General features: G+C 53.4%; 1 protein-coding gene across 1 annotated transcript; it reads right to left on the bottom strand.

The window, feature by feature from the left end:
- Positions 1-4015: 4015 nt before the first annotated feature.
- MIND_00550200 (uncharacterized protein) lies at positions 4016-6747 on the bottom strand (the record flags this gene model as incomplete). The annotated part of the gene is made up of 13 exons (XM_037362281.1): positions 4016-4134; positions 4187-4272; positions 4324-4942; positions 4987-5197; positions 5254-5452; positions 5500-5747; positions 5797-5874; positions 5923-5981; positions 6031-6092; positions 6151-6224; positions 6276-6323; positions 6367-6413; positions 6663-6747. The coding sequence occupies 13 exons, from the start codon at positions 6745-6747 to the stop codon at positions 4016-4018; spliced, it is 1935 nt and encodes a 644-aa protein (XP_037222573.1).
- Positions 6748-11926: the final 5179 nt, after the last annotated feature.

Raw genomic sequence — 11926 nt, 5'->3', positions numbered from 1 at the left:
GTCGTCCTCCCCAGGCCAAGCGCCGGCGGGCGAAAGCACGGAACGGTGTACCGCCTCTCGATAGTCCTCGCACAGAGCGGCCGCACGAGGGGGTGCTCGCCGCGGCTCTAGAATCATCGGCGTGCGTCGTCTCCGAGTCACACCAGCAGCCGTACCGGACTGACGTTGCCCAGAAGCCCCAGCCCCAGCCCTATGGTGCACCCTAAGACCCTCTAGTTAGAGGGATAGAGGGGGGTACTCTCTCCCTCTAACTAGAGGGGGTTGAGCCAGTAGCGGGCACCCCCGCTAAATACGGCTACCAAGGCCAGTCTTGGTAGCGGGGAGACAGCCCCAGAGGCTGCCATCACCCTCCCGGCTGCCTCCCCGCCCCCCGCCCACTGCGCCCAGTGCCCGCCGCCGCCCGATGGCGTCGTCACGATCGTGACTTATGTCACCGATCGCTGATTGACGTCGCCGATCGCCGCCCGCTGTCGTCGGCCGCCGGAGCTTCTTGCCCGCCGGTGTCAGGCACCCCACCGCCGCTGTCAAATAGTCCGCCGCTGTCAAATAGTCTGCCGACGTCGGTCCTCGACGTTGCCCTCGACGGTGAGCTCAATTCTTCATCATTTTCTATCAAATAAATTAATTTCCAATCAAACTTGATGATTGCAACACAATGGTGGTGTCATCACTACCATCCACTGATCCCGCCCTCCCCCGACGCCTGCCCGACATGCCCGACGTGCCCCCTGATGCCCCCTACCCCAAAAAATGAAAAAAGTTGCAGAATGTCACGAAAACTGTCCCAGTACAAACCGCTAATCAATATCTTCATTCGTTTGAGAGATATTAATAAAACTCATTAACTCAATATTGTTATTAACTCAATCATTAATGTTGTTAACTCAATTGTCTGAATTTCACCATATCTCTCTCAATTATTCATTGATCTCTTTGATCTCAGCTTTCCTTAATTCTTCTAAGGCTCTCAAATGACTCCATCTAGTCTGAGAAGTAGTGATCTGAAGATAGGCTCATGATCAAGCATTAGGTATCATTGTGTGATACCTGACTATGTCAGTCAGTACTTCATATTTCCAAATGAGCTGAATATATATGGTGCTGAGCCATGCTTGTAGTACCCTAATGACCTCCATATCTTTACTACAGCTCTATATTCTATATGAAATTGTTCATAGCAAATTTTGCTATATAGGCCTTGAAACATTCAAACTTTGCCAGATTCTATAGGGGAATGAGTTAGAAGTATCAGAGAACTTCAAGGAACAGTTTTATATCTAAAAATAGCTTATCATGTTAAGTGAAATTCCAGAAACTCATATGTCACTCCTTCAGGTGTCACAGGTGGCATACCCATATTCCTCAGGGATCTGGTCACAGATAAGCTATTGGAAGGCATTGGGCTGTAGAGGGCCTTGCATTAATCATTCAGCATAGCTACATTAGTCTTTAACACCAGTCCTGGGGAAGGTTAGGCTGTACTCTTCAGAAGTGACTGATGTCACATAATGCTATATGGAAGATTCCACTCCTAGGGGGTTTGTTCTATGGTTTAGATGTGGTAGAGAAGTATATTTAGGTATCTGGAATGAGTCTTACCTCTATATATGTGTTGTAATCAAGTGTGTCAGTGGTTACACCAAAAGGTAGGGTTGGGATACTAGCAGTGAAAGGGACTGTCCGCACCAAAACACTTGCTCAAAATAAATTTCAAGTATGATCTAAGAAATTGGTATAGGCTATCAGGGGACTTCAAGTAACCTTAACAGAGCTTCAACTGCTGCCATAGCTATACCAGATGTTGTGCAATGTTGTAATCAGTGTTATCTATACTCAATCTAGTACATCTATAGTTCTGGTACTTAGAGGTGTAGAGACAGATCCTCAAGGGCAGTTGTTATGGATCTTCACACCTTCCAGAAAACCCTCTAACCTTCCCTATATCTGCCCTACAGCTTATGATAGGATGTACCCTAGAGCCCCTGTAATTCAGTGTTGTCTGCTGAGGCTGTGAGGCTAGAAATCCATAGAATCATTGATATCCACATGCCCTACAAGGATAAAGTTAGATCAGGATTATCCATCTAGTAATCATAAAGATATCAGTCATTTGTTCCATGTCTTGGGTAAAACATACAATTTATCCTACATACAATGGGTATACAATGACTCCTCAGCTTGATACTGTAGATTGTATTCCCCTAGGATGTTACCTTCAAGGTGAGCCCCATATTACCCATTTCCACTAAGTATATTTGAAGATACACTCTAAGTTGAGCTGGATCATTTTCCAATGATGGGGTCATATAGACCTAATTGGACCATTTTACAGATGGAAATCTCATGAAGAAAGGCTGACTAGTGATAGTTTCAAGCCCACCAATGTTTAGATTCAAGCCCTAGCCATTGTGCAGTTGAATTGAGTTAACAACATTAATGATTGAGTTAATGACAATATTGAGTTAATGAGTTTTATTAATATCTCTTAAATGAATGAAGATATTGATTAGCAGTTTGTACTGGGATCATTTTCCCAACATTCCGCAACATTTTCATTTTTGGGGGTGGAGGGGTCGGGGGACATGTCGGGCGCGTCGGGCAGGCGTCGGGGGAGGGCGGGATTAGTAGATGGCTTTGATTACCCTGCCACCGTGTTGCGATCAGTAACTTTCATCAGAAATCAATTTATTTGATGTGAATTGATGAAGAATTGAGCTTACCAGCGAGTTCAACGTCGAGGACGACGTTGATGGACTGTTTGACAGCGGCGGTGGGATGTCTGGCAGTGGTCGGGAAGCAGATCCGAGGGCCGACGACAGCGGGCGGCGATCGGCGACGTCAATCAGCGATCGGTGACATAAGTCACGATCGTGACGACGCCATCGGGCGGCGGCGGGCACTGGGCGCAGTGGGCGGGGGGCGGGGAGGCAGCCGGGAGGGTGATGGCAGCCTCTGGGGCTGTCTCCCCGCTACCAAGACTGGCCTTGGTAGCCGTATTTAGCGGGGGTGCCCGCTACTGGCTCAACCCCCTCTAGTTAGAGGGAGAGAGTACCCCCCTCTATCCCTCTAACTAGAGGGTCTTAGGGTGCACCATAGGTGAGCCCCAGTCGGCGCACCATCACCGAAAAGCCCGTCGATGTCGCATTCGTCGTCGCGGGTGTTGCTGCACTGATATTCCTCGGGATCCTCGTCACCACCATAGCCGTCTTCTGTGTCCACAAGTGCCGCTGGGGCCCAGCACTCGCAGACGAGCCCGGGCGAGAGCCTGAGAGCAGCGTGGACTTGGTGCCGAGCTCCCTGGCCTCGTGGCACCGCTTCGTGCAGCGCAATATCGAGCGTGTCCTCCGGCCCCCTTCCGCGTCCTCGGGTGCGTTGCCAGTGCACGTGGTGCAGCCAAGTCGAACGAACACGGAGGCATCCACCACGACCCATGGCCAGCAGCTCTACCTCTCCAACCCGCTCCGGCGCGCGCAGCAGAAGGTCGCAGAGCCGGAGGCGGAGCCCGTGCGCCTGCGGGATGCCGCCGCGCGGCGATCAGCCGGCGGGCGCACCATCATCAGCCGCCAAAGCAGGCCCGGGCCCGCGGGGCCGATGGCCAGGAGCCTGAGATCCAGGCGCAGTTGCAGGACGCGCTCACCAGCATTGAACAACTGCGCGCGCGCATCGCGGAGCTCGCGTTTCAGCTGACGACGCTGGCAGGCCTCGAGCCGCCGCCTGTCTATGTCGAGTAGCGGAAACTTGAAAGGAATCAGTGGCCACAATCCAACGGCCAGTGTTCCGACTCAAAGTCGGCGTCTTCAGGGCCGATTACGCGCATGAGCTGTGACTCGAATATGATACGGCGCTCGCGAGTAGCAGCTATCGGTCGGGAATCGAACAGATGGTGGAAAGAGATCAACAGTGGTTATGACACGTGATTCACCTATGGGATGGGAGTAAAGGTTACAACTTGTTCTAGAAAGCATACGGAAAGCAGAGACAAAGCGATGGGTATAAGTAAGTAAGTAACTGACGGTCATGACATACAGAGTATCCGCCGGAACAGCGCTTTCGCCCGGGCAGCACTGCGCGTTATGGTTCGCCGTATGCGGAGACCTGTGGCCCGCGCGGCCTGGTGGCCGTGCAGAAGCTCGGCTGCGCCAAAGGTCAAGATTTACTCGATGTGGAGAGAACTTGGTGGACATACCCGTTCGCGTATCGTACCTTGCTGCATCCTTCTCAGCTATCGCCCTCTTTTCCGCTTCCTTCCGCGCCAGCGACGCCGCGACGATCCTACAGTGCGTCAGAAATAAATCAAAAGACGTGTTATGGACCGAAACTTACGCTGCAATCCTCTCCGCCTCCGCCCGGTACTCGCGGACGTCGTGGACCTCGCCGACGCGGGACAGGTCGTACGTGAAATTAGCAACCAGGAGGTGCTCCTCCGCCTCATTCGATATCAGCTCGCGGAAGATGGCGACGGCCTCGGCCTCGTCGACCGGCGCCTGCTCTTGGACCCCTGCGTCCGCGCCACTCCCGCTCTCCTTCTCATCACCTTGATCGCCATGCCCGTTCGTTCCGGCGAGCGCGGCCTTCTCTCTCTGCCTCTGCGCCTCCAGCCGGTCGTCCCGCAGGTCATCGTCCGCGTTGATGGCCTGAATAACCCGGAACCGCTCCGCCCTGTCCAGCTCGCACACGACGCGGTCGACGACGCGGACATTCGGGCTGCGGACCGTGGTGGTCAGGAACGCCGCCAAGAATCCGCCCATGGGAACGCATTCGTCGCCATCGTGAGTGGTGCGCGTGTCGATGGGTGGTGCTCGGCGCTGCTCGTCTGAGGGGAGATGGGAAGCGACATGCTTGCATCGACATGCTGTGCAGGAAGGTCCCGCGGGATTCCGCGCTGCACGAAGTAGGGGATCTCTTCGCGGAATGCCGCATGCGGACTGAAGAGGGTCCTGACCTGTAACAAGCTCAGGTGGTAATGAGAACAGACGAGAAACTTACCCCAGGATGCCAACGCGCTGGCCCAGCCCAAGTGGCCTGTCGGGTCCGTCACCCGAAGGCACGTGCTGCTGACGAACCACTCCCGCCTCCCATCCCCGCCTCGCTGGCGCGGCCTCCGGCACACGAGCGTCGCCACCATCAAGACGCGCCAACTGCACAGCCGCGAACGGCCCCAGGCCAACGGCACGGCGCCGTATCTGTCTACAGTGGTCTACGACGCTGACTACGCCCCTCCAGCCGTCTGCCGATATGCGCCAACTTGAATACCTCCCGAGCCGTGATTTCCCTCTCCACCGCCCGCCAAATCGACGCTGCAAGCAAGCAGGTGGTCAGCGCCAAATCTCGATGATGAGCAGAACGCGCACTGGGCGCTGAAGGCGGCGGCCTGTAAACGGGGGTGAGCATGCGGAGGGAAAGGGAGGGGATCGAACTCGGTGCGCTTGTTGAACATGGCGCAAGACTTTGACTGACATGGATTCAGTGGTGAACGCGGCAAGACAACGGGAAACACACCTTGGTGACGAGTCTGTTGCTGCAACCGCGCGTTTTAGCCAATCCGTCAACTTGCTAGGCCGACCACTGGGGGCAACGACATCAGCAAGCCAACAACCCAGCACGAAACGACTCACCCTCTTACCGCGCCATCCAAGAACTGCCAACTTGCAAAGCTCTATTGAGGGACTGTAAAGGACGGTCAGTAACGCAACATGCGACGAGAGGTCAGAAACGGTGAGATTATCTCGTTTTGAAAGGAACGGGAACTGAGATTTTAGTCAGCGTGTTGATTGCAAGTACAAGTACGACACGCACTTTGGTCAAGGTCTCTGAGCAGCGCAACGAGGAGGAGGGTTCGGAAATGACTTGAAGATGGCGGGTGATGAGCAAGAACTGACACCAGGTTAGCCCGCGAAGCAAAGAGCTCGACGACAAACTCACTGATAGGAAGGGTGGAGGTCGGAAACGGTGAGATAATCTCGTTCTGGAGGGAACGGGAACTGAGATTTTAGTCAGCGCGTTGATTGCAAGTACAAGTACGACACGCACTTTCAGCGCAACGAGGAGGAGGGTTCGGAAATGACTTGAAGATGGCGGGTGATGAGCAAGAACTGACACCAGGTTAGCCCGCGAAGCAAAGAGCTCGACGACGAACTCACTGACACGTACTTTTGGTCAACTTCTCCCAGCAGCGCAGCGGGCGGAGGGTTCGGAAATGGCTTGACGGAGGTGATGCGCAAGAACTGACGCCAGGTTAGCCCGCGACGCAAAGAGGTCGACGACGACGAACTCACTGATAGGAAGGGTGGAGGTAAACGGGCACAGGGATAATCTGCGGAGCACTTCGAATAAGGTCAGCGTTGTGAACCAAACCAACACACTAACCCTAATCCACCAGTCTACTCGTGCCCGCTGGCGTCGCCTGCGGAACTCTGGCGAACAGAAGCAACATCAGTAAGGGCTTGAAGTGCGGTCAGTGACGGTGGACAACGGAGTGGATCGAAGAGAGGCGATGGATAAGAAGAAGTGAACAGTAAGTAGAGAATGTAGGTAGTCTATCTGCAATGCGAGCACCACAACGAGGAAAGCAAAAGTGAAAGACGATGAAGGCAGTGGTAGGTATAAGTAATATAGGTAGAGTGAAAAGGAGAACGGAAGAGTGGGGGATAACAGGAGCATACCTGCGTCGCCCAGGCGAAACGCAAAGTCAACTTGCACGTGAGTTGAAGTCGGAGCGAGAAGTTGGGGGAGGGAAGGAAAGAGCATGCGGGCGTGGGTTGACACCCGTGCTGTTTATATACTCCCGTCCGGCGTAGATCGGTGGAGCATTTGTGATGGACACATCCGAGGGATCTTCCGTTATCGTCGCGAGGTGCTGACATTGGCTTCGCAAGAATGTTGGTTTGTCAACATGAAGCGAGCTATTTTAAGCTGCGCAAGAGCTTGAGATGGGCCTTTCCGCAAGGCTTCAAGTTGAACCTGGCTCAGATGTGGTCAGTATAGAGTGCAGTACTGGAAAAAGTCATGATACTCAACAATGCAAAACATAGCGCAGGTGAAGCTCGCAAGACCAGAATAACTGGCTGGCAACGCGCCGGGAGGATCCATCTGTCAGGCGGAGACAGAGCGGTGCTTCGATTCTAGACCCTGGCGTCATGATACGGAATTCCTTGGTGGCGTTGGCAGAGTTTCGCGAATTGTGCGCTCAAGCGACGGCGAATTAGCTTGGAAACCACCGTGCTGACTGAGGGTAGGCTATTAATATCGTCAGGGTCATTCACAGGCCCGATTAAGACGCACCTCCCGACTTATCCCGGAATGTTGAAGAGTTTAATCAGCTGGAATAGTATGCAATCGCGAGCGCGATTCGCATTCGGAACCACGGGGCGGGCTCGGCGACAACTCCATCTTGAAGTTTCCTGAATTGAGTCAGCTCGCGCGAGCGGCCCGCGAGCAATCCGAGCCTTACCGGTTGAATTGCCCGATATGGTGGGGCAGCGTAGTGGTTTGATGGCGCCAGAAACCTGCGCGTGCAAGCCCGACTGCGTCTTGGGAAAATCAGGGTGGATGCGGGTGAAAAACGCGTGACACACCGCGTCAAAAGCTGCCAAAACGGAACCAAAAAGAGATTTTGTATAACATTTGAACAAAAGAGGTTGAACTTCACCAGCTCAAAACCACAGGGCAAGACCACCAGCTATACCAGGATTCACTTCCTGGCTCGGCCACTCGGGCATCCTTCACGTCGCCTCGACCCTGCCTGTCCAGTTATTTTAGATGCCGAACCCCATTTCACGTCATAGCCCACCTTCCATTCTCCGCTCTACCGCCCATCGGCCCTTCTCGACTCCCCGAGCCTCGCGACTGTTGTTCGGTTAAAATTAGCCTCGGGTCTAAGATAGTCCGAGATAAAAATAGTGCCCGAAGCCCGTTTGTTGACAAGATGATCCAAGTCACGAGCACCATCACTCCTTGACTTCACTCCACCACCATCCTCGTCGTCAACAACTGCCGTCGACTCTATCCTCTGCGCGCTCCACTAGCAACAACAGGTCAGCCGTTGTTTTCGAGTTCCTCAGCCTAACTCACTCACTTTAGCGAACTTCGACACCCTTTGCACACCCAACAACTCGTCTACGCGACAGCCTCTACCCCAGCAACGACAAGGTCCATCTTGTTGCTCTCTTTTCCCTTTTTTTGCACGTCCTCAGACTCGTTTATCCAGACCCAGCAACAACAGACGCCAACCCTTCGACTTCTTGAAGATGCCTTGCGCAAAACTCAAAAACTCGTCTATGTCAACGCGGGAGGTGATGTCAGCAACCACCAGGTTCGTCTTCTTCTGTTTTCGTTGCTCATATACTCACCCGTTCACTCAGACCAAAAAACGACACATTTGACTGGGGCGTTGACCTGAGCCCCAACTGAAGGCAGAACCAAACAACAAGACACAACTTTGCGTGCTCTGTACTGCTGCGCACACGACCAGCGAGCGCATCGTCACGTATGTCTCCTTGTTCTCTCCACCTCCAAATCACTACTCACTCGCTGGCCCAGACTGACGCTTATTCGGTGTATTGACGCAACCCGCCGTTCCTGGCTGTCCACAACTCCTCCTCATCACATCATGTATGTCGAACTGCCCTTGCCGTTTATGCTGCTGATTAACTCTCTCCACAGGCGGCCGTCAACATTCCCATGCAACGATAGCGACAAATCGGCAGGAGGGGGAACCTCTGCATGGATGTCGAGACTATGCTGGTATGTCAATATCTTTCTTGCTTCCTATTGTGTTGCTGATGTTTGCACAGATTCATAGCTGTCTGCGCTGCTGTCTTCCAGAAATTGGGGACCTATGCTTGTGCGTAAGTCGTCTCTGTCTTTGGTGGTGTACGATGCTCATCTACAATGTAGATTTGTGGCTTCATCAAATCTGGATACTCTGCTGCGCTTGTCAGTGGAACTACGACTGGTCTGTCGTTACTCCATTGCTCCTAACAAAGTATTGACATTCTATTTCAGCTGGAGCCTGACGGACGTTCAAAGAGGGTGAACCTCTGCTCGGACGTCGAATTCTTGCTTGTAAGTTCCCTTCATCGTTGTTATATGATATTGTATTGATGTCCCACCTAGCATTGCTCTTCTCAACGCGACTCAATATGGAGGGGTAACCTCTGCTCGTGCACAGATTCTTCGTTAGTAAGTTATCGCTGTTGTTCTTCGATGATAAGATGCTGATATCAGCTTTAGATTTGTGACTGTCGTTCGCGAGGCAATGTCGACGCGTCGCCCATTAACTCAGAGGGTGAACCTCTGTTTGTACATGGAACTACTGCTGGTATGTTAGCCTCCATCGCATGTTACTGAGGATTAACATTTCCACGCAGGTTATGTCGTTCACCTATCTTCTCGCGGGAGCGTGAACCTCTGCTTGGAGGCAGAATATTGCTCGTAAGTTGTTTCTGCTGTTGGGATATGAGCGTGTACTGATGTCCGATTAGTATTGGCATTGACCATGACTACGCGCAGAGGGGGAACCTCTGCTCGGGCGGGAGATCCATCCTGGTACGTTGTCACTGATATTTGCTAATGTGGCGCTGACGGCCGCCTTAGACTTACTCTTGCTGTCGTAGAGGACATCTGCTTCGGTCACGCTTCAGCGGTATGTATTTGTGCTTGTGCGTGAGATGATGTACTGACTATTTTCTCAGAAGTCGTGATCTATTCTTGACCAGAGGGGGAACCTCTGCTGGTACGGCAAAACTCAACTGGTATGGCCTTTCTACTTCACTGTTGCATGTCATTCATGTCATGTTAGATCGGGGGGCTATACTAGCTCTTCGGCATGGACGACTATCGAGATTTTGATATGCAAAGGACGCTTACGTAAGCAGATTTGCCCACACTTTTGACGTCCAAAAAGCTCATTTTTTCCTAGATTTTTGCTGCCAGAGGCCTGCGCTACCACCTGGGCTTTCGACTTTGCTGCTCCGTTGCAGTGCCGCCCAATTTGATGCCATATCACGCCGCGCCGATCTCGGACCGGCACCGGCACGTCTCGGCCTGATGCCATCATCTGATTTTGATGGTATTTTTCGGTACATTTCTGCCCTCTTCTTAGCGCTTAAATAGCTCACTTTTTCACAGGTTTTTGCCGCCGGAGGCGAATCAAACACGCTAGACTTCAAAGCTCTCGGCAGTGTGCTTCCTACCCTGCTGCCATCAACGTTGGGCTGGATCGTGAACGAGCGAGGCGCGAAGCGCCGAGTCATCAAACAGCTCCGTCACCTGCCGTCCCGGGCCATACCACTGCCATCAATGGTCTGCGGGATCGGGAGCGAGGCGCCGCCGAGCCATCTCCAATGTATGTCCAACCCATTCTTCTCAATGTTTCTGCTCACTTTCCGTTCAGTTTTCGCTTGATTTGATCCCATCAATCACGTGTTGATGGTATTTTTGGGTACATTCTTACCCTCTTTTTAGCGTCTAAATAGCTCACTTTTTCACAGGTTTTTGCCGCCGGAGGCGAACCAAACGCCCTGGACTTCAAAGCTCTCGGCAGTGTGCTTTCCACACTGCCGCCGTCAACATTGGGCTGCATTAATCGCGAGCGCGCGAGGCGCGCAGCGCCGAGAAATCACACGGATGGCAGATTGGAATGACTGCATCAGCGTCACTGTGCCGTTGGCTGCCCTCGTCATGGGCGTCAGGAGGGCGTCACGCGAAGCGCCGACACCTTGCCCATCGGGTCAACTAAGACATTTGGCGGTGCTGTGGGGACGCAAAGCTCGCGAGGTGTTAAGTGCCGAGTACCATCTTCACATCCCAACCTCGGCACGGACCTGAGTCCGTACAAGACATGGTGTCTGTTGTCGACTTGTGTCAATCCCCCATCTCCTCCACGCCACGTCCCGCCCTCGGCAAGACCTGCCTCTATCTCTGCAGCAATCGGCTGGTCCTACTGCTGCTGGCCCGAACTCGTACCCGTCTGCCTGATGGAGCTTGGTCTCCGCCAAGTCCTAATCGGCATTGCGTCCCCAACTCACGGCGCGTGCGTGATCTTGTGGACGGCGGCACTTCTGTTGGGTATGTTTCTGCTGCGAATGTTGCCGGTCATTAACTGACCTTGATTGTAGATGACTTGAAGAGCCCTGCGCGGGATGCTGCAACTCGGATACTGCCAGAGGCGGATGTCTCATGTCAACGGTGCTGTCCGCGCTTCATTTGATGGTATCTTTTGGGTGAGTTTTTGCCTCTGTTTGACGCGATATAAGGCTCACAATTTCCAGGGTCCGGGCCGCCGGAGGCCAACGAACGGGACGACTGCAAAGCTGCGATGCGAGCGCGCTGCCGCTGCCGCTTGTAGATGGGATATGAGATGGTAGATTTGGGGGACTTGGTGGAATTGCGCTGGTTTTGACGCGATCAAACGCGTCGCGACGCGTCGTATATTAGCGTGTCTCGTCGAAATACTGAATATATGATGTTTTGCACTACCTTATGCCTGCCCGGAAAGCCTGCCCGAGAACACCGCAAATTCACTCCAAAGCCCTCCCAAATCCCCAAAAATCTCCCGCTGCTCGACGCACAAAGTACTCACATGACCTTGTTGATAGGTCCGTGCACGCTCCAGCGGGGTATATTAGAATGCGCTCTCGCTCGCGCGACTTGGCGAGCGAGCGCGACTTAGCGTTGGAGCGAGCCGTGCAAGCGGGGGTATCGTTTGACGTGTGAATTGATGTCAAGATAATTATAGAGGGATTACGGTTTAGGAACCGGTGCGTTGCCAGTGCACGTGGTGCAGCCAAGTCGCACGAACACGGAGGCATCCACCACGACCCATGGCCAGCAGCTCTACCTCTCCAACCCGCTCCGGCGCGCGAAGCAGAAGGTCGCAGAGCCGGAGGCGGAGTCTGTGCGCCTGCGGGACGCCGACGCGCGGCGA

Source organism: Mycena indigotica (genome assembly GCF_014461135.1).
Source record: "Mycena indigotica strain 171206Taipei chromosome Unknown Mind.scaff0004, whole genome shotgun sequence".
NCBI classification, from domain to species: Eukaryota; Fungi; Basidiomycota; class Agaricomycetes; order Agaricales; family Mycenaceae; genus Mycena; species Mycena indigotica.
This window is presented reverse-complemented; position numbering and strand designations above follow the sequence as displayed.